Source organism: Phocoena sinus, chromosome 10 (genome assembly GCF_008692025.1).
Source record: "Phocoena sinus isolate mPhoSin1 chromosome 10, mPhoSin1.pri, whole genome shotgun sequence".
NCBI lineage: Eukaryota > Metazoa > Chordata > Mammalia > Artiodactyla > Phocoenidae > Phocoena > Phocoena sinus.
The window spans coordinates 47,251,359-47,275,079 of record NC_045772.1 but is presented as its reverse complement, the minus strand read 5'-3'; the positions used below and the strand labels follow the sequence as shown (position 1 = coordinate 47,275,079).

General features: G+C 34.5%; 1 protein-coding gene across 6 annotated transcripts in view; it reads left to right on the top strand.

The window, feature by feature from the left end:
- The window catches only part of CNOT2 (CCR4-NOT transcription complex subunit 2), a 111,725-nt gene that overhangs the window by 62,338 nt on the left and 25,666 nt on the right, over positions 1–23,721 (top strand). For 5 of the 6 annotated variants that reach the window (XM_032645840.1, XM_032645844.1, XM_032645839.1 and 2 more), the window contains 2 exons: positions 3,819–3,941; positions 15,554–15,620. In XM_032645840.1, the coding sequence (XP_032501731.1) occupies positions 3,819–3,941; positions 15,554–15,620 (190 nt within the window). The remainder of the gene's footprint in view (positions 1–3,818; positions 3,942–15,553; positions 15,621–23,721) is intronic. The other variant, XM_032645841.1, reaches the window with a different exon arrangement.

Here is a 23,721-nt window from a genome sequence, read left to right as displayed (position 1 = left end):
ATATTATATTTATATATTAAGAATGTTAGACCTTAGGAACTCATAGCCAGTCCTAATTAAGTAATGAAGGTGTTTACTGGGAACAGCCAGCCAACTTAGTGCTTCCATTCTGCTTGTCAGTTTAATTCCTCTCTACTACATTTTGAGGCCAACTCTTTTTTGGGGGGCGGGGGGTTGTCAGGCTAATAGAAAGAATTAGTGTAAGCTAACATGTGTGTGTGTATCCTGATTAGTTCTTATGGAATCAAAGCAAGTGTTAAATGTCTTAGTTACATGTTTTAGATCTGTATTCAAAAAAGACTTAAGAAACATTGCTTTTGGTACAACATATTTCATGTATTTTTCTTGGTGAAATCTCAGTTTTTACTTCTCCTTTGTTAAAACATGTGATACGAGAGTTGAGAGAGAAGGTGGTCAGTTAACAGAATTGATATAAGCCCTTTATATGTTTGCTTGAAGAAAGCTGACAAATTGTATATACCAAATATCTGAACAAATTTTATATGTAATGTAGAATGAAGTATGATTTTGTTTTTAAATTAGTATTTTAAATTTCTGTTTATCAAATTGACTTTAATATATGTGATATAACCAGTAATTTTAATATATTTCAGTACAGTGTTGACATATCCCCTACCACTATCACTGTAGTCTGAGCCACCATCTCTCACCAACCTGTTTCCCTGCTTCCACTCTTGTCCCCTCTTTTGTCCATTCCTTACAGAGTAGCTACACTCATATTAAATATATACATAAATAAAATATGCCAAATTATGTCACTTAAACTGCCCACAGATCCTCTCTCTCTCTTTTTTTTTTTGACTGCATCGTGCAGCTTGTGAGATCTTAGTTCCCCTACCAGGTGTTGAACCTGGGCCCATGGCAGTGAAAGCACCGAGTCCTAACCACTGGACCACCAGGGAATTCCCCCAAATCCTCTCTTGACTTCTCATTTCACATAGAATAAAATCCAGAGTTCCCCAGGCCTGCAAGACACATGATCTGCTCACACTAGTATCTCTGACTTCAGTTCCTGCCATCTTCCACTGAATTCATTCTGTTTGAGCCGCACCACTGAGGACCTTGTTCACTTTTGCACTGACTGCTCTTCCTGTCTTTAGCTAGTTAGTTCCTTTACTTCTCTGCTTCATTGTTACTTTCCTAGTTTCACCCTTCCTGGCTAGTCTAAAATACTTTTCTACTCCATTCCATCATTCTGTATGGAATACAAGACACACCCTTTAAAATTAAATAAAACTATCTTTTTTTTTTTTGACTGAGTTGGGTCTTTGTTGCTGTGCGCTGGCTTTCTCTAGCTGCAGCGAGCGGGGGCTACTCTTCCTTGTGGTGTGTGGGCTTCTCATTGCAGTGGCTTCTCTTGTTGCAGAGCATGGGCTCTAGGCGCACGGGCTGTAGGCATGTGGACTCAGTAGTTGTGGCTCACGGGCTCTAGAACGCAGTCTCAGTAGTTGTGGCACAGGGCTTAGTTGCTCCACGGCATGTGGGATCTTCCTGGACCAGGGCTCAAACCCGTGTCCCCTGCATTGGCAGGTGGATTCTTAACCACTGCGCCACCAGAGAAGCCCAAAATTAGCTTTTTTGTAAAACTTACTATGTTGTCCTCCTTTTTCTTTCTGATTTTGCCATGGATCCGAGAATTCTTTGTTTCATACCAGTACCAATCCCTGGGACTGGGGCTTGCATTTAAATGAAGGCAGAGTATTACACTCTTACCTCTTTTTTTTTTTTTTTTTCTGAAGTCATGTAAAAATAATTAGTATTTTCAGTGTTGTGTAATTTGTGTCGAAGCACACAAAACAAAAATGAAATTCTACATGTTTGTGTTTTCTCTCCCTCCCTCTGGCACACACACAGTGAGTCTGGGAAAATTTGGTATTGGTGAAAGAGAACATTTCTGTTTTCCTCTGTCTGAGGCATTTCACGTGTTTAGTTTTGCTTTCAAAACAGTAAAACCTCTTTGCACAATATTAGAATGAAGTTTTTTTATTCAGTACAATTAATTTCAATTTTAGGATTCTAAGAGTCTGTAATTGGTTTTGATGATGAATGTTACATCACAATTGTTAAGAGTTCACTTTGCATCCATTTGACTTAACTTATGTACATAAAATTTGATGAGAGATATCTTGGTACGCTCCTGAAATTTTAGTGAATTCTGCAAGTTTCATGCCATTTTCCTATGTTTATCCTTTTTTAGAATTAGAGCTCAGTAGTAATTGTCCTTTAAAGAGAATTAAATGTATCCTTTTACAAAACAAACCTTTAAAATCTCATGTGTAAAGAGTCTTAATTTGCAGACTCTAAAGTGCTTTTTTCCACTGTTACTTTTCTGAAATAAAACTCACTAAAAAACCTCTCTTTCCTATTAGGGACTACTTAGAGGGGCTTAGAGGCTAGGCATGAGGGATCCTACCTAGTCCCTAAAATTACATTCAGAGTTATAGAAGTCCTTGCCTGAGATTCACCAGGGAGCCCACTGCCCAAAGAAGATAAAGTATGTTCTAACAAATTAATAGATCCTTGAAAATATCTTTCTGTATTTCACACCTAAAGAGATATATAGCCTAAAAACATACAGCAAAGCAGTGGTTAAGTTGTCTTCAGACTGGTATTCATATTTAACTGAATAGCTTTTTCTCAGACTTCAACAGGAAGAATACTTAAATATTTGAGTTTCTTACAGATTTAACAAGGAACTTAAAATATAAAGCAATTATTAAGTAACATAGGTGTTTTCAACAAACTTGCACATCAAATTTAGCCTTAAAATCTGCAGTATACCAATTCACCATGTCTACTGATTAACAGCAGTAACTACAGTGTTTCATTTTGAAATGAGAAGTAAAAGAAAGTTCCTTTTTTCTTACAGTGGAAGAAAATACCCTTATTCATAATGAGTGTACCAGACAGATGTCAAATTTGATGAGTTTTTCCCCATTTTTTTTGTGAAAAAATATAGTCACTGTGTATTCTAGTCTTTACAAGTCTATCATGACATTTCAGTTTACTTTGATCTACAGAGTACTATTAGGGATAAGACACATTGACCTTAATTAAATAACCTGTCAGTTGATAGTTTTGGAAGCTTTATACAGGTCACCTTATGGAAAAAAATAAAATAAAAATTAGCACAGATTTAGTAATTATCTTGATGAGGGCTCAAAATTACTCGTGTTGGATATGGTAAAGACTTAAAAAGCAAAAGAGTAAGCAGGTTATGTAGTAGAGATCATAAATTTATACCAGGATGATGAGTGAAAAAATTATCCTACTATTACATGAGTGAGAGCTTGTGGCTTGAGATAAGATTTCCAGTGTGCCATTATACATGGACTCAAAAAGTGCTATATCTCAGTAAACTTAGATTGTAAGTGAAGATGATATGCTCTGGAAAGCATAATTTAAAAAGTAGGTATAACAATGACAAAGACACTAATGTTGAAGATGCATGTGAAAATTTTGAATAATTAAACCCAAACTTAATTTTAAAAAAATCTTTGTATGGGAAAATTATATTGGGTTGCCAATTTTCAAGAATAAGTAATATTTTTTCTTTTAAAATAATTGGAATCATTGCATGTGACAGACTTTAAGTTTCTCCTCTTGATTTCAGGGCCTGAAAGTAAACATTTACTACTACATTGTTATGACTTTCTCACCTGTATCATTAATTCTTAGTTGATCTGTTTCTTTATCTTAGCAATGCTCCCTTCATTTTATGTTTTCCACATAGGAGTAAGATAAAGCCTGACATTTTCCAAAACATTATTCTTGATAAAAGTAATATTTTTGTTTAGGTGACAAACAGCATGTTTGGTGCTTCAAGAAAGAAGTTTGTAGAGGGGGTCGACAGTGACTACCATGATGAAAACATGTACTACAGCCAGTCTTCTATGTTTCCGCATCGGTCAGAAAAAGATGTAAGTTAACCCGTTAAGCTGTGTTTACTCAATAGTATATGTCTGTCTCTTTCTGATTCCTGAAAAGCAGTATATGAACTGTAGAGTACCACCTTTGGTTGAGTGACTGTGTTTTAGGCATAGTGCTAGGCCCTGGGGATACAAAGATGATGAGCTTTCTTAAATTCTTATTGGAGACAAAATACTGTATGATTCTCAAGTTGAGATATGGTAATACTGTGGTAGGAAGTACTCAAAAGACATGGGGTAAACAAGGTATTACTTCTAGAACATCGATTGTTTTTTTAATTTGTGAAATAACTTGTTTTTATATTAAAACAATACTTTTATAAAGAGCAGAAAGCTGATTTGTACAGATTTAAAGATATAATGTCAGGCTGCAATGAAACCTTTCCTTTGCTTTCTGTTATTCTGGTTATAATCCTAGACCTCAGATAGGCAGACCATCTCTCCTCTGTTAGCTATAGGTATGCTACAATAGAAAAGTTTTGAAGAACTGTATTCAAAAACATGGAAGATGATATATTATAGAAGTATGAGTTAAATGCTTTGGAAGGTTAGTAGTTCAGTAATCCCTTTTGGAATGAAAGGATTTAGAACACAGCCAAGTCATAATTAGCAAATAGATAAAATATTTTAAAATAAATTCCATTGTTGTTTTCAAATTCTGGTAAGCCACTTTAAATTATACGCTATATACTGTAGTCAAACCAGTTGCATTCTTGTTCTTTGTACCTGCCCAACTTTTTTTCCCCTTTCAAACTTTTATAAATTTGCTATTCCTAATTTCCCTGTCTATACAGCAATTTACTCTAGATATTAATCTAATGAGATTCTTTCTGATGTTTTAAAACACTTAAAATTCTAAGTTTTGTAACAAATGCTATCATTTTTCATTAAAGTTGATCATTAGTAAATTACTTCCTGTGTCTTAGAATTTCACACATAGGCTTACTCAAGGTTTAAGTTAGAATTTTGGTGGGGTTTTGTTTTGTTTTGTTTTCCTGTTTTGGTGATATTCCCCTTCTCCCCCACACCGTACGCGGGCCCCTCACTGCTGTGGCCTCGCCCGTCGCGGAGCGCAGGCTCCGGACGCGCAGGCCCAGCGGCCATGGCCCACGGGCCCAGCCACTCCGCGGCACGCAGGATCCTCCTGGACTGGGGCACAAACCCGTGCCCCCTGCATCACCAGGCGGACTCCCAACTACTGCGCCACCAGGGAAGCCCTCCCCTTTATTTTTATTTGAAAATTGTGTCGTTTTGGCAACAAACTATCAAGTGCATTATTAGGACTCTTTTCAAATTTTGTGTTTGGTGGCTTTCTTGTGCAGTTGAATAGCTGACAGAATAATGTCATCTAATTAATTTTCTGTTATCTTACTGCCTTTCTAGCTAGTTGCTATTTGATGTAAATTATAACTGAATTATTTTTTACATAAATTTCTAAGTTTAAGATTTGATGTTATAGTTAAATAATTTGGGATGTCTTTCCGGTAGCATCATTGCAGAAACTAATGTGCATGTGTGTTACTGTGATTGTACAGTGCAAGTTAAGATTGATGCAAAAATGGTAGTGGAATATTACTTATTGATGAAAAGCATTCATTCTTATCAGGAAGATACAAAGCCTTCAAACTGAAATTCTTTATAAAGTATGTGCAGAGAATGAATGACAGAGATGTCTGTCTTCTAGGGAACAGAAATACTGTATTATATGTCAGAATTTTTTAGTCAGAATTATTACATACACTCATATACATATGTTGGTTACTATTCCAGATTAATTGTCACAGAAATAACAGAATGATTTGTTTCACAAAACTTTTTTTTTAAATTAATAAGGTAGTAAGACATGGAGATTAAAACAGGACAGATATGGGTTTGGATCTTGGCTTTGCCTATTAGCAAGAACTTCTCCAAGCCTCAGTTTTTTCTTCTGAAAATGGGAATAATAATATAGTAGCTACTTATAAATTTCTGTGTTGCTGGTACTTTTTTCATTACAAAATAGTAAGGGGTATTGCACAAACTTTAGAAAATATGTGTGGGGTCGGGGAGGGGGAAAATTACCAATAATGCTAGTCGGGAATAATTTACGGCTAAAATTTTGATTCTATACTTCACATATTTTTATTTCAAAATATATTAGTAGTTAAATCTCTGGGCCATATTGACATGTCTTTCACTAGAAAGTTTGCACCAATTTTTACTCTCATCAGCACTCTCTGTGCCCTTGAGAATACCAGCTTTTAAGTTTTTACAGATAGACAAAAGAAACTTACTGTTTTAATGTGCAGTAAAACATTGCTTAATTTACACACACACACACACACACACACACACACACACACACACACACGGCAATATGTCTTTTCCGTGTAGATGGCCTTTTTTTTTTTTTGATTCAATCCCTTAATTTATGTGAGAATCAATTATATTATTTATAAATAGCAAACAACACATACCTCAGGATCATTTAATGAACAATTTTACATGTAACCTAAACCATTATATACTATATATGCTAATACTATATATAATATATTGCATACATCTAATAATGTGTGCATATATATTTATAAGAATTGTTAATATACTTAATTTCAACTTAGTAATTAGTAAAATTACTATCATCTGTTTTTCCCCTCTTTTTTTAACATCTTTATTGGAGTATAATTGCTTTACGATGGTGTGTTAGTTTCTGCTTTATAACAAAGTGAATCAGTTATACATATGTTCCCATATCTCTTCCCTCTTGCATCTCCCTCCGTCCCACCCTCCCTATCCCACCCCTCCAGGCGGTCACAAAGCATCGAGCTGATCTCCCTGTGCTATGCGGCTGCTTCCCGCTAGCTATCTACCTTACGTTTGGTAGTGTATATATGTCCATGCAACTCTCTCGCTTTGTCACAGTTTACCCTTCCCCTTCCCCATATCCTCAAGTCCATTCTCTATTAGGTCTGTGTCTTTATTCCTGTCTTACCCCTAGGTTCTTCATGACATTTTTTTTTTCTTAAATTCCATATATATGTGTTAGCATACGGTATTTGTCTTTCTCTTTCTGACTTACTTCACTCTGTATGACAGACTCTAGGTCCATACACCTCATTACAAATAGCTCAATTTCGTTTCTTTTTATGGCTCAGTAATATTCCATTGCATATATGCATTTTTATTTCTTCCTTTGTGGATTACTGTTTTTGTGCCATTTTCTATTTCTCTTTTGAGCTGATGTCTTGTTTATTTGTCTGTGTTTTCCATATATTAAGGTTAATAACCTCTTGTCATAAGTAGTTTTTCAGTTTTTTGCTTTTAGGTTTTTTTAATATAAAATTATCATTTTTATTGAATTTGACTTATCAGTTTTGTGTGGGTTTTTTGGTTTTAATGTTTTCAGTTTTTGAGATCATACCTAGGAAGACTTTCCCCACCTACTTTCTTCTAGCATTTTTGTGCTTAATTCTACACATATAACTTACATTCATTAGATGTGTGTTTTGGATTAAGGTGTGAATTTTGTGGTGCCAGATTACCCTCCTCGTGCCACCCCCCCACCCCCATAAGGTTATCTGGTATCCAGTTGTCCCAACACTTTTTTTATAGTTTAGATCACAGGTTAGAAGACTTTTCCATAAAGAACCAGATAGTAAATATTTTAGACTTTGTGGGCCAAGAGGCTAAATAAAGGATAATATGTAGGTACTTATATAACCATTTAAAATGTGAAAAATCATTCTTAATTTATGTACCCTACAAATATAAGCAGTGTGCTGGATTTGGCCTGCATTCAGTAAATTGCCCACCCCTGAGTTAGACCATTCATTTATGGCTAATTGGAATTCTCCCTTATATATATACTAATGTCTGATTTTTTTGGCCTGTTTCTTAACTCTTGTTCTGTATATCATATTGATTCTTTGGAAGAACTACAACATAGTTGAATAGCTGTAGCTTTATAGGCAATTTTCACATCTTAGGTAAGGTCTTTCACATCCTTTACAAAAATGTTTTTGACTGTTGCACATTTATACTGATGTTTACCTTCTTTCAGAAGAGTACGTCTCTCTTCTGTTTCTGTTCTTTATGCCGTTTAAGAAGTAGGGTTTTATGGTTGCCGTTTTCATTACATTTTTCTAATTGGTTTTTACTGATATATGAAATAGTTTGTATGTGTATATATTTATTTTATAACTACCTTACAAAACTCTTTTTATTAGTTTTTGTTGATTGGGAGTATGGGCTCTGGACATCCTGTTTTATGAGTTTATATCTCAGTCACATGGTTTACTAGCTGTGTCCTTGGGCAGGTTACTCAGTCTCTGTATGTCTCAGTTTTCTCATCTATAAAATAAAAATAGTACATGTCTAATGGGTGGTGGTTTTAAGGACTGAATGATAACTGTATGCAAAACTAATAGAAGACCAAATAGTAAGTATTAAATGTTGCTACTATAATGAATAATAATAACATTATGCCATGGATTCTTTTGGTTTTTTTAGTAGTTATGTATATCATCTGCAGATAATGATTATATTGTGCTTTATAAGGCTTTTAAAGAGAAAAAATTTAAATATAATAAAATGACTGGGTTAATTTTGTATTCTTTTCCTTCCTGGCAACAGTGAGAAAATTATTTTAAATTGTAATTTACGATAAAGGACAACTGGCCAGTAGTTGAGTGAATCTTTAAGCCAACTATCAAAAAAAAAAACCCCAAAAGCAAAAAGACCCCCAAAACCTAACCAATTCCTGATTTACACTAACCATAGAGCATAAAACGTAATTGTTTCTTCATCATATGCATGGTTGTAGAAGTATTTGGTAAACTGTTCTTTATAAGATTGTGTGGATTAAATTGCTAAGTATTTCTTTAGGGCTACTTCATATTTTCCAAGGCCTTTTATTTCAAGAGATGCCTGTACATGTATGTGTCTTTCAAAAGAATGCTGAATTTGCTGTTTTTGAGGTATAAAAGTAATATAAATTACAGATATATTACTTAAATGTTTTCACAAGATTAAGTAAATCGTAGGCAGATGTGGGCTTGATTTCTCCCTTTCCCTTTTCCTTTTTTGAATCTTAGCACTGTCATTTATTAGCTCTGTGGCTTTGGGAAAGTTATATGACCTCTTCTGTGCCTTGGTTTCCTTATCTATATGTAAAGCATGGATACTGATAGTTCGTGTATCATGTAATTGTGTGATTTTTAATTATAATCTTTTTTTGGAGACTTATAGAAAATGAAAAACATTCATATAAGACACAATAGACAACTCTTTGGGAGCGGTATAATCTAAGCAATTTTAGGGTTTTCTTAAAAACTATATCTGTATTTTGATTGCTAATGTATTTTCTAGTCTTTTGAGTCTTTGTTGCACTCATTTGGTGATTCTTAAGCATAATCATTTTAGACACACAAACTTGTGGGAACCTCTTTTCCCTTGTTTTAGTATGTGCTATAAAGACATGAAATGTAGCACCTATCCTTACTTTAAAAAAAAAAAAAAAACTCATGAAACTGATTAGAGTAGACTACTTCCTTGTTTTGACAAATGGCAACCATTTTCAGCTCGTACCTAACTTTCATACTTGTGTTAGCCTACAGCAATTATGGCAACTAGGATTTCTCTCAGGCCAATTTATAATAAATATTTTGTTAAAATCTAGTATAAAATAAGGATACCTTCTATCACCATTATTGTTGTCATCCTCATGATTAGTGTTTAACTACATAGTCATCCTGGCTGACTCTCTGGCTCATTGAATTTGTTTCTGTCTCAGGACCTTGCGCTTAGTTTTTTCAGATCTTCACATGGTATTCTCTCTCACTACATCCAGGTATCTGTTAATCTATCTTACCCGAGAAGCCTTTCTGATCACTCTTTTCCTAAGTAGCTTGTATATACTATCAGTACTACTACTACTATATCCTAACTTCTTTCTTGCATTTTAACAGTTACAGCAACTATCTCTTCCTGAAGTATGTATTTATTAATTATTTATTCTCCTGTGTACTACACTAGAATTTACGTTTAACAAAGGCAAGGACCTTGCCTCTCTAGTTTACTGCTGTGTTCTTAGAGCTTATTATAAGGTGTAGGAGATAGTGGACTCTTACTGAGTCTTTTTGTTAGAGAAAGGGAAGGAAATGAATCGATGTTGAAAATAACAAAATTAATATTATTTGCAGATACAATTGTTTACCTAAAAAACTCAAAAATAACCTTTAAAACTTTTAATTTGAATGTATGTAAGTATGTCAAAATCTTATATGGCAACAATAACCTAATAGAGTTAAATGTAAATAAATCAGACTTTAAAGAAATTAGAATTAAATGTCAAACGATTTGAAGGCAGTGTTCTAAAATCTCTTAAATTCATTGCCATTTAAATAATCTTCAAACTCTGTATTTTAAAGATAAAAAGGGAGTTTTTATAAACTATTTATAAAGGGAGTTAAAATGATATACTTAAAAGATATAACAAATTTTGATACATCTACAAAAATAATTAGAAAATTTTTCATCCAGTAATAACAATCATAAAAAATCATAGTCAGAAAATACCATTTTATTCCTCTCATACTAGCAAAGAGGGTTTTTGTTGTTGTTGGTTGGTTTTTTGGTTTTTGTTTTTAAGTGGAAGAGTAGCCATTATCTGTGAGGGAACATTGAAGTAACTGCTGTGGAAGCATAATTAATACAAACTTTGTAGAAAACAGTTTAGTAATGCATATCAAGAGCCTTTAATATACCTTTAAATTTGTGCTTTGGCTCTAACGTAAGATTCACACAATATAATATAGAGATCTTCGTTGCCATACTTTCTTTAGTATGTTCTGAATGTTAAATGTTCTATAGGAATTAATTACATTGACTATTTCAACATATATTATACTTTCTGAAAATGTTATTTTTGAAAACTTAATGTTTTAATCAAAATTACTTGAAATATCTGGTAAACTCATAATTTGTTATTGATTTCTGATTCATAAGCTACCAGGTCCTATGACTTACTATTTTGTTTTTCTGCCTGCTTCCTCTCTTGTCCCTTTCTTCTTTTGGTCTTTTTAATATATTATCTTCTAATAGTCTTTCTTTTTGTTTACTAGATTGCATTCTGACTTCAGTGGTTTCTTATTTTATTAACCATACTGTTTTGGTTTTTTTTTTAATTATTTATTTATTTATTTTTGGCTGTGTTTGGTCTTTGCTGCCACGCATGGCCTTTCTTTAGTTGCGGCGAGCGGGGGCTACTCTTCATTGTGGTGCACGGGCTTCTCATTGAGGTGGCTTCTCTTGTTGCAGAGCACGGGCTCTAGGTGAGCAGGCTCAGTAGTTATGGCTCACAGGCTTAGTTGCTCCGCGCCATGTGGGATCTTCCCAGACAAGGCCTCGAACCCATGTCCCCTCCATTGGCAGGCAGATTCTTAACCTCTGTGCCACCAGGGAAGTCCCCTGTTTTTAATTTTTAAATGTTTTTCAGATTCTGTCTAGATTTAAAACTTTCTTTGTTTTTTTTTCTGTTTGTAGATATGATATAGTCAAAATCGTATTTCTTTGTTGTTTTCATCCTGGAATAAATAACAGAATGCTAGGAATTATATTATCACCACCTTTAAGTATATTGTACAATGAATTTTTAAGGAACACTTAAAAACTTATATATTTCATTTTTAAATTGCTTTTGTGGTCAGGGAATTTTTATTTAATAAAACTTTGTTGCATTTTGAAGTCATTTTTTATGTAGAAAATTATTTCTTGACCATACTGATTTTAATGTTTCTTGAAATAGATTTTGTGATTGAAGGTACATTTTATTGGAGGGAATAATTGCGAGAGGTGATCACAATTGGGAACCATGAGGGGGATAGAATAATTAACACTTCTTTCCTGTAATGGATTGCTGGAAGGAGCCAGATTGTCCTATTATTAAGTTTTTCAAATATACATTTTGTAAAACAAAATAATTTTAGAGTTTTTTTGGTCATGGATTTCAGAATTATATCTAGTAACAGTGGAAATATTTTAGAAGTACAGTTTCTAACTTGTTGATTTCCTTGATATTCTGTATATTAAGCAAAAGGATAAAGGAGCTCTTTGTTGAGTCAGGAAAATAACTTGTATTACATTAGTGTTTCTTCTAGTTGCTTTATTGTTGTTTGAATGAAGTGTTGTATTATAGACTGTTTGAGAAATGAGGAAGAATGTAGTTGTTATAACGGTTTTAGACTGGGAACACAGTAACCTGCTTATTGGTTTCAGCATTCTACTGATTGTGTGACATTTAATCTTTTTCTACTATTTTCCCCCTCTAAGAACACAAGTTCTACTCCTTATTTTATCTAGAATTCATTTGATAAACTTCTTTCTTTAGCTTCTTAAGCAAAAATGAATATAAAATTAGGGTACTATTCAATAAATTCCCCTAAGGCTGCCCCTCTGATTGCTATTGATGAGAGTCCTGCATTGGGAGGAAGATTAGATTACTAGCAGCAGCTGCTACCATTTATTGAACACTTAATATGTGTATATCTTATCTAATTTAATCTTTACTTCAACTCTATAAGGTAGGTAGTGTTATTTGCATCTTACAGGAAGGAAACAGAGGCTCGGCTCTCCCATAGGTAAGAGGCAGAATCAGGATTCAAACCTAGATTTTTTTTCTGACTCAAAGCCGGGCTCTTTCCACTTATGCTTATATTCCCTACTCTAATACATCTCTTGATCTAAAGTTCTATATTTTTCTAAGAAATTTACCTTTATACAGTTAACTTTCAGCAGGTAAAAACTTATATAAATTTTCTATCGTCTGTTAATTGTAGTTATTTCTGTGCCAGAGTACATTTCTTGTGTATTTTCTCTGCGCTTGTAAATAGCATTTCTACCCCATAATCCTTCATTGTATGTTAAATCCATTTTAAAATCCATTTTTAGCACTGATATATTTCATGAATCATGCTTTCAGAGTTTAAAAATATATACCACTAGGATTGATTTTATAAGAAATTATATATTTGCATTTTGACACATTTTGAAGCAGTCATTTTGACATTGGTTTGTATAGCTGATCAATGCTTATTTTACTTGGATGGTTTGAAGGTTATAAACCATTAAACAAACTGCTTTCATGTTTCTGTAAAGCATTGTTTACTAACCTTCATGTACTCACACATAGAGAGAATGATAATATTTAATATGTCATACTGGTAAATGGGTCACCCTGCTGCTCTTCGACTCAAATATTTGGCCCAGGAAGCCATTCCCCCTTTACCTTCATGTTGTGTCATCTTCTCTACTTTATCTCCCAGTGCTGAGAGGAGTGATATGTTGGCATACCAGAACTCACTTGTGGATGTATAACCTTTGTGAGAAAGTAGACTATAAAATGTCTGTTCTTTGGAGTTATGTGCTCAATAAACATACACATTTCTGGGAAAAGTAAAATTTTTAGTGGTCCATTCTAGAATGTTCACATTATGGATCATTCTAAGTCATGGATTCATGCTGGCCAGCATCTTTTATGTGAAGCCTTTGGAAACTATACTCCTTTACTTTTGTTTATAGCTTATAATGATAACAGAAAATCATGATTGTTAAGGGATTTTATTATAAACATTTTACTTTCTGTCACCAACTAAAGCTTCATTGTATGTTACATATGTTCTTTGATCTTGTTCTTGCAATTTAGAAATGAACCTTTAATGTGCTTAAAATATTTGCGGTTATGTGGTAATACTAACGATAATTGTACCTAACAAAATAACTTGGTCAGGCATAAAATGTGTATTCTTTCAATTTAACTGTTTATATTGTATACCCTCCAGATTTCAGAAGGAATATTTATAAGGTTTGATGCTTTTTTAGAAAATTTGTTACTATATTTAAATACTGCTGTGTTTAGTAACTTAGCCCAACCCCAGAAGAGTCTGGTGTATGTCATTAGTTTAAAGCTACTGTTGTATAAAAACTTCTGTGAATTTCAGAATAATTAAAACAATTTAGAATTTTGACATGAAAATAGCATGAAATGTGTATTGTATAAACCTCTACTGTTTAAATATTTTTCCCCCTGGCTTTCCTACTGCGGTGAATGTCAGCCCAGTTCTTCACTGGAAACCAGAGAGGCCTCTGATAGTTCCCTGTCTGGTGATTCTCCACCCATCTCTTTTCCCCTATATCTCAACCATTTCAATAGAACTTCATAGTCGCAGTTCTCCTGTTCTAGCTTAGTATCTTACCATTTCCATCCAGTTTTGCTGTTGGAATTATCTTCCCAAAGCACAGTTTGATCATGTCACTTCTTGGCTTAAAATTATTTTTTCTCTTTATCGCCATAGTTAGAGCCGGCTTTGCATAACATTTAAGAAGACCTTTTGCATCTGGTCCCATCACTCTCTTATTTCCCATTCTTCTATTCCCCAGTGTGCGCAGGGTAGGCCTTATCTCCCTTCCCTAATTACCCTTTGTTCGGTCACTGATGTTTCTTATTTTGTTTGTATTCTAATCATGTCACTAACTTTTATCGCACTCATTGCATAGTCTCACACTGGAAGACCCCTCATCTGTACCCACATCAGATGTTACCATTCTACAAAGTATTCCTGTTACCTCACCCTTTTTTAGAAATATCTTCCTCCAGTGATACTTTATACTTCCTTAAGAGCACTTACCACACTGTGCCTTGGAACATAATTAGTTGTGTAATTCATTCTGTCCTTCCACTAGATTATAACCCTTTTGATGACGTAGCTCATCTTATTTAATTACGGTGTTTTGATGGTTGCTTAATATAAGACAGGGAATACACAGACATGCACTTACACGTACACATTTTCATTTACTCAGTTTAAGTATCTAGTTTTTTATAGCACTGCCACATGCAGTGCTAGTCTCTATGAAGAAGTAAAAAATGAATATAACATGGCTTCAAAGAATTTTTATTCTAGGAAAAAAAGATGATGCAAAAAATTGAAAGGCATTGTACACAAGTGCCATGAATGTACATGCAATGTACATTATATACCATGTCTATACATATTTGTAAGTATTTTGGGTTTGTCCTTTGGTATTGTATCACCTCTCCACGTACCTGGTTGTGTGTATGTTTGTTAGAGTTTTCTACCCATTTGATACACATTTCTATATAAAAATCAGTAACTATTACAAAATACAAAACTTTTTTATTTAGGTAATTTTATTTTCAACTTTAATAAACTGAATTTAGAATTTAGCTTAATATATTATTTAAGAATCAAGTAATTTTACTTAAATTTAGACTTTTTGAAGTACTGTCTTCATGTATTTGTTAGCCTAGTTTGCTTTTTTTTAAAGTGAGGTAATGATGCTGTCATAGTTTCATTTAGAGTAACTGGGGAAAAAAAACTTTGTAGCGATCAAAAATTAATTTTATTTGCATAGTTTGATGTCATGCAATTGTGATACGCTCTTAAGTAACATGGAATTTATTATGCAATGTTTTTGTTTTTCTGAAGATTGGGAAATATGGATTTGATTCTCACATATTATGATATGTTGTACAGATTTGTAAAGTGTCAGTGCAATGTTCTGTGTACTTTCTTTATGCTCTAATATAATTAATTTGTTTCTAGATGCTGGCATCACCATCTACATCAGGTCAGCTGTCTCAGTTTGGGGCAAGTTTATACGGGCAACAAAGTAAGAATTTTGTATTTATTCTGGGATACTTTATTTAAAGAAAAAAAAATACCTACCAAATAAAGAATAATGCTGCCCTTGTGGGTTTATTCTAGGGTTTAAAAGGAAAGGTATTTAATTTTCAGTTTTTCTTATTTTACTTAGCGAAAAACCTCATTATTTCAGACCTTTCTAATTCAAGATTATTTGGATACAGGGTAGATCAAAATTTATTTCTTCATCTTTTGTATGTGTATGTTCCTTTGCAGTATTTTTGAAGAAGATTTGCTAAACAAATTAAAAATAGACATTCTCTATGTTTTCAGTTGGAGGAAGTTAAAGGTTTTTTGACTGGTCAGTTAAGTAGGTTGTTTTGTTTGTGTTTTTTGGTCTTATTAATGTAAGCCCATTACCTAGCAGTTTGTGAAATGTTCTCTTTGTTTAGCAAATACTTCTTTTACGTTGGCTCAGTCTGGGTATACAATCTCTGTTTTTCACTAACAGTTCAAAGCTTTTTCCATATACAAGATTTTATTTCTTTTATGTGTTGTAATACTTTTATAGCTCTCAGCACAGTGCCTGGCGCATAGTAAGCGCTCAATAAATGTTAACTATCATTATGACATAATTTTTATAAAACTAAATTATAAAATTTTCCTTTTTTAAATTAATTTTCCAAACTTTTATATATTAATAAGATTTGTCATATATTTTAATGTCAGAGGCTGCTGATCTCTCATCTCTGTAGTGGGAGGGGAGTGCTAAAAGGGATGTAAATTCCCATCAAAGATTACAGAATAATAGGGTAACTGAAGCAGACAATCTGATGACCAAATAATTTAACCACCTTCAAATAAAAATCAGTTATGTGATTTGGAACTGTTTCCCAGTATAATAAAAGGCAAAGTTTTGATAGATATAAGAGTAGTTTGTCATACCACTTTACCCTTCAATTTTATTTTGAAATTTAGTAAGGGGAAGAAACTTATTTTGTTAGACAAATATAGTTTCCATCTATTTTTTTTCTCTCTACCTCTTGTGGCATTCTTTTTGCTATGAAACACAATTTTGTTAGTACAGAATTAGTAAGGAAAATTATTAATTACAGATACTAGCTTTCCTCTAGTTAAGTAGAAAACATTTTTAAGCCTTTTATTACACAAAAAAGATGTTGCTTATTTATCAGCAAATGTTCATTCTAGTTATTGAGGGAATATTATTAGCTAGCAGTTTGTTTCGTTTGGACTGTTTTTGTTTGAAGCCTACTACTTTCACCTTTCTGGTAACCCTTACGTTCGAAATATCTAGTTAAATTTTAAAGCTACCCTTTATTTCTATGCAAAGAACTTACATTCCTTTCTTTTTAAAGCCCACAATTTATCACAGCAGAAAGTAGATAGTGGAATAGAGAAAAGTTACATTTGAGAAGCCAAGGTTATTTAATGAAGGAGAATGGTAATTATTTTACAATATAATAACCTACAAATGTGAAGTTATAATTGGGCTAAGTTATAGAATGGATTAGGTTTGGAATATAGTTATTTCATTGGTAAGGTAGACATTTATTGACTTAATTTGTGTACATGATTGTGCTGATGGTTAAGGATATACAAAGATTAATAAATGAAGAAAGTTATTTTCATTAGGAAAAGTATTTTAAGGTACTTAGTAATTTAAAAAGAAGTTACATATGACAAATATTTCCTGTTGAAGTTCAGTAATTTAAAAAGAAGTTACATATGACAGATATTTCCTGTTGGAGTTTAGTGTAATAAATGGCTTTATTATTGTAGCATTGATGAACCAGCATTTTCAATTCATGGCTCACTCTTTTAACTGACATTGTAGGTATTAACTTATTTTAAAAAGTGAACCTTAGATCAACTGAAACTGAAATGTCTCAAGTCAGGGTACAATTATTCCTTTCTAGTGCACAGATCTAGAAGCTACAACTAGTAAAATAAAATAAAACAGAGCCTGAATTCCTAGTCACTGTCTGTTAGGATAGAACTGACAGGGCCAGATAAGTCTCTCAGCTGGTAAGTAGTTTGAACACACACCTCAGAGAGGAGAACACCAGCTACCATGTAGGACTTGAGGGTCAGGGCTTCGGTAGTATAAGTAAGTCAGAAAGATAAAACTTGAGGGGCTGACCTTATTTAATAAAGGATGGGGAGATAGAATAAGTAGGTGGGAATAGATTCATGATGTTATTCTTATGGCAGCTAACTTTAATTGTGCATTAGGCTTGACATTACAAAGTTCTTTTGCCCCCCAAGTGTATTGAGTACCACCATTAACTCTGTATTCAGATTGGCAAAGTTCAGTAGGAATTTGAGCCATTAAAATGGAGGTTTACTATCTGTTTTGTGTTCTTGATGATTAGAGAGATTAGAGGTGGAGAAGGAAGAGTGCCCTCTCCAAAACTGAGACTCACTGAGTTTAAAACAAGGGAAGGAATTCCTCTTGGAATGGATACCGAGCTGCTTAAAGCGACTTTTCGCCAGATTTGGGTGGAAGTGATTGTATAGTACACAAGGGTACCCAGAAAATGCTGGATTAGGAGCTTGTGTGATCATGGGTTCTAGTACAGTATACTTGTATCCAAATATGTAACTTTTCATCAAGGGTTTATGTGACTACTGTGCATCAAGTGGTAACTGTAGAAGCTGGTGAATGGAATCTTGTATTCAAGTTGCATGATATTCTCTACTTGTTCTCTACTTTTGCGTAAGATTTTAAGTACACTGTCTAGGTTTAAAGTCCCCTGGACTCCCTGAAGCTGTGTACTAGATGAGAATGAACAGGGAGCCAGGAATTAATTTCCCTGGATAGTCAATGCATTGAAATTAAGTGGTAGTATCGTTGGTGTGACTTTTTCTTTCTTACCAACAGGATTTAGGGCCTTGGAGGATTTGAGAAAAAGGAGTACTTTTTTTTTTTTTTTTTTTTTGGCGGTACACGGGCCTCTCACTGTTGTGGCCTCTCCCGCCGCGGAGCACAGGCCCCGGACGCGCAGGCTCAGCGGCCATGGCCCACGGGCCCAGCCGCTCCGCAGCACGTGGGATCCTCCCAGACCGGGGCACGAACCCGTGTCCCCTGCATCGGCAGGCGGACTCTCAACCACTGCGCCACCACGGAAGCCCAAAGGAGTACTTCTTATATGCCTATAATCTAGCCACATAGGTTAGCTAGCTGTCTGAATGAATCCATTATATACATTTGTATCTGAATTCTCAGAGGACCCAGACCACTAGCTGGGAAAGGAAATAAACTTCTCTTTCTGGGATCCAGACTCCTGGCTTAAAAGCAGTGGCATAGCCTTATGCTTTCAACAACATCCCTTTGGCCTCCTATTTTAAGAATACATATATGAAAGCTACTTGTTTTGTGGAGAACCAGAGCACAGGTGGAATGGTTCAGAAATAATGCTGTTGACAGTATAGTTAGGCATGTGACACATTTTGGTAGCTTTCAGGAAATAGGATCATTTAACAGATACTTGAATTAATAATGAATGCCCTGGGAGTTCTTGGTCTCTAGAAGCATTTTATAGTTGGGGAGGTAAAGACATATTTATATGCAGAGTGTTAAATACCATAGGTTAAAAGGTATCATGTTGAATGATACGGACAGACTTGCAGATTGGAGAGAAAAGCACAGTAAGCTACAGTGGTACGGGAAAGGTTCAAAAAGGAGGTAGGAATTGAGTTTAACAGATATTTTTGAGTGCCTACCATATATATTGCATCATGCTAGAGACTGCAGATGTGTTGTAGAAGAGAGCATTCTCTTTTATGCCATCTCTGTACAGTGTAGATACGCCTTCGGTGTTGCTGTGTTTATTTATTGCACATCTTCATTGCCTTTGTATCCTCAATACTCTGTACACGATAGGCACTCACTAAATGTTTGTTGAATGCATGATGAACAAGATATGGTCCTTATATATAATCTAGTAGGATAAATACACAAGTTATTTTTCCTACAAAATAGAGGAAGAAGTACAGAGTTTTCTGGGTACTTGAAAGGTAGGAGTAATCACATACCTTAAATGATCAGGACAGGATTTACAGATGAGATCATGTTTAACATTGTCCTTGAAGAGACTATGAGTAAGGTTGTTTTAGTAGTGGGAACAAAATCTGCAGCATGGGATAAATTTTTGAGTGGTTTGCTTTATCACGACAAGGGAAATCTATTAGGCTGTTACATTGGTTTCAGTCAAGAAGTACAAATCTTCACAATTTTATGGAATCTATCTCAAGATATTTGCTGCTTTTCAAGTTCAAGAACACAGCTATAACATACTCTTTTCCCCCAGAAAACACCTATTTATAGGTGAAAACCATTATTACTTCATTAGACTATCTCATTTTATCTTACCTTTAGGACCACCTGTTGATTTTCTTTCCATAGGCATGTTTCATCCCCCCACCCAACCCTCACTCCCCAAAAGCTAATATTTTCTGTCAGGTGCTATGTTAAGTACTTGATATAAATATAAACCCATATAATCTTCACAACAACCCGATTAAAGGTTAAGGGACTTGCCTAGGGAGTAAGTAGTAGAGCCAGGATTGCCTTACTTTGTAAGTTTTACTATGTGAACATGAGTTGAGAACAGCAGTTTCTTTGAAACCTAGATGCTACATATTACTTACTGAATGTCATGACCCTAGAAAGCAGTTTGCACACAGTAGAAACTGCATATGTTAAATCCACAGATTCCAAGAGTCTGCTGACTAAGGCATTATGATAGGATTTATTGTGTTATTTATCTAGTACCTACCATGAGTGAAGAATTATTCCAGGATTGAAGAGTATGGCAAATAACAATGTTCCTGCTTTCATGGAGCTTATATTTTAATGAAGGAAGACAGAGAATAAGCATGCAAATAAATTTATTTACTTAGTAAATAAATAATATTCTGATAATAAGTACTATAAAAAATTGTCAGGTTAATGGATGAGTGGATGGGATCAATAGTTTTCGAGCAGACAAAGAAGCTGTCTCTGAGGCAGTAGTATTTGAATGGAAACCAGTCTGTTGAGAAGTGGAAGCCCTTGGAAAGATCTGGGGAAGAGCTTTTCAGGTACAAACAACAGCAAATACAAATGGTCTTACTCATGAGAATGTAAGAATGAACTTCATGTGTTAAAGGATGAATGAGAGGGCCAGTATAATGAACAAAGAAAGTGAAAGGTTAATGGGTAGCAGGTGTCAGGTCATGGAGTCTTGTAAAGATTTGGTAAAGCATTTGGATTTATTCTAAGTTTAATGGGAAGGATTTTAAGATACAGTTTCATTTTTAAAAGATCACCTTGCTGTGTAGAAAATGGACTGAGTGGAGGAGGGACAAGTGACAAGAAAAAGAGAAAGACAATTAGTGCAGTAGTCCAGGCAGGAAAGTAGGGTGGCTTTGGACTAGTGCTGGAGGTGTTGAGAAATGGTTAGATTTGGGATATTTTGGACATAGAGCTAATATGAGTTGGGGATGTGGGATATGAAAGCAAGAGGAGGGATCAAGGATGATCTCTAAGGTTAGAGACCTGCATTACTTTGTGAAAGGGTGCTGCTAATGTATCATGCAAACTTAGGTTAAGGAGGAGGAGTGCAAAGTATATGTAGGAGATTCACACAGCTGTTCTACAGATGGAGTGCCACCTGCTGTAAAGATCCAGCCAGATGTTTGGGACTCCCGGCTGGTTCTAACACAGCAGCAACCTCTCATAGTTGAGGATTTTGAAGCCAGGTTAGCTCCATCCAGGCTTGTCTCATACATCCTTACTACCCAGAAGGTAAGCCCACTCTTCCTCCAGGCATATTACTTGTCCTCATTTTCATATATCTTGCAGTTTTCTCAGACCAAACTGGTGTGACATCTTTATTCCCCTGACTCCTCATCACCACCACCAAATGCCTGGCTAGGTCTCTTTCATTATTCAGTTCATGTACAGTATTGTCTAGGAAACATGTTCTGATCCCAGATTCATTCTGCTTTCATGTCTGAGCGTTGCCCCACATATACACCAAGTACAGTGTACATGTACTGCATGTAAACACTTTGATCATAGCAGTTTGTTTTTTGGGTTTTTTTTTTGTTTTGTTTTGTTTTTTAAATAGTCTTGTATATCTCTGTAGAACAAGAGGAGGGAAAGTATTCTAGGTTGGGAGAAGGATATGAGTAAAGATACTGGGGCATATTTTGGGGAGGGGACTAGGGAAATTACAAAGAAGATTGTCAGTCAAGTATGTGGTATCTAAAAAGAGTTTGTATCAGGGTGAGTAAAGTATTAAAATTGATTAGAAGAGTATTATGTCAGTTATATCTCAATAAAGCTGGGAAAAATAAAGATTAGAAGAATCTTTTGGGTCTTGACAGAGCATATTAAAGACTACACTGTGATTGGATTTAATTTTAGAACAGTGATTCTCAACCCTGACTGCCCTTCTAGAAACACCTAAAGAGTTTAAAAAATCCCACTGCCCATGAATTTCCCAGACCCTGACTAAGTCACAGTTTCTGGGTGTGGGACCCAGATATTAAAGTTTCCCACGTGATGTGAAGGTTAGCAACTACTTCAAGAAGCGGAAAGTGTGATTGGTTGAAAAAAGGTATTGAAATGAGAGTCAAGAAATTGGATCATGGTTTTTTTTGTTTGTTTGTTTTTGTGTGTGTGGTTTTTTGCTTTGTATTTTTTGTTTTTTTGGGTTTTTTTGCTGTATCAGCAGCATGCAGGATCTTAGTTCCCTGACCAGGGATCAATCCCATGCCCCCTGCAGTGGAAGCGCAGAGTCTTAACCACTGGACCACCAGGGAAGTCCCTGGATCATGGTTTTTATTCTTCATTTTTTGTGATCTTGGGCAAATCACTTAATGCCTGATGTTAGTTCATCTATAATTAAGTTGAAATGATCTTCATCTGTAACTTGGTTGGATGCTCTCTGGAGACTTTTCTGTCTCTAAAATACTTTGATTTTAATGAAGGAAATTGTATAATGAAATAGTGTTACAGGGAAGATTAACCAGCTAGGTTCAGGACAAGTTGGAGGTAAGAAGACATGGGGACAGGTTGGAGGTAAGAAAATGGTTGCCCTTTATGTGTGGGCAAGACAGTGAGTTTAGGGAAGGTAGTTGCTTTGGGAATGGAATGGGGGATACTTTAAGCCCTCTTGCATCAATTAAAAATTGTCTCCCTTCTCCTTAAAAATTTCAGGAGACTTCATTTAAGTATTCAAGGATTTGGTTGCTGGTATTTTTTTTCTTATAGCTTGTATTATTATTAATATTGTTAATCTTTAGCAAAAGATTGAATAAAGCATGGCATATCATGCCATAACTATTTAAGGAATGTGCTGTTAATCAGTTTGTGCAGTGGAAGTAATTCATGGAAACGTTTCTTAGGTCATTCTTTTGGATTTCTGAAAAATGATCAATAAAGAATTCAGTTCATTCTTTGTTTAGCACCCTGCCAAATAGAAAATAGGAATCTACTTAGAATATGTTCATGTATTCCTTCTAATATGGTATTATCCTTTATTATCACTTTGTCAAATAGAAAGGAAACTTTGCTTCAAAACTGTAACCTTTTAAACTGCCTTATAACTGTTTTTTTGGATCATTCTTTTATTCCTTGTCTATAAAAAGGGGATAAATACCTTCTCTATAATATTTTATAAGGAGATGAAGTAGCATAGTGCTTCACATATTTCTTAGGTGCTTTGATAAAATTTAATTCTGCTGCCCTTCCAGTGCACAAGCTCAGGCATACATATTTATGTTTTTCTACTTGTAGTTATTTCATGTCATTTTTTTTAAGCTAATTTTTTTATTCCCCCTCTTCCCCCTTTCAGCTTACATGTCTTCTTCTTGGTATAACATTTTAGATAATTTTCTATCATGTTTCTAATTATACTAGTAAAAGTAAAATTTTCCCTCCCTTGACCGTACCCAGTTGTAATAGTTTGACTCAAGCAACTCAAATTTAATGACCATGTATTTTTGTTTCCTAGAAATAAATCTTTCTCTGTTCCTACTCAGTGGTATTAATTCTATATGTTTTAAAGGAATTCAGTTTTTAAATTAAATTTAAAATAACTAAATTATGAAGTATTCAA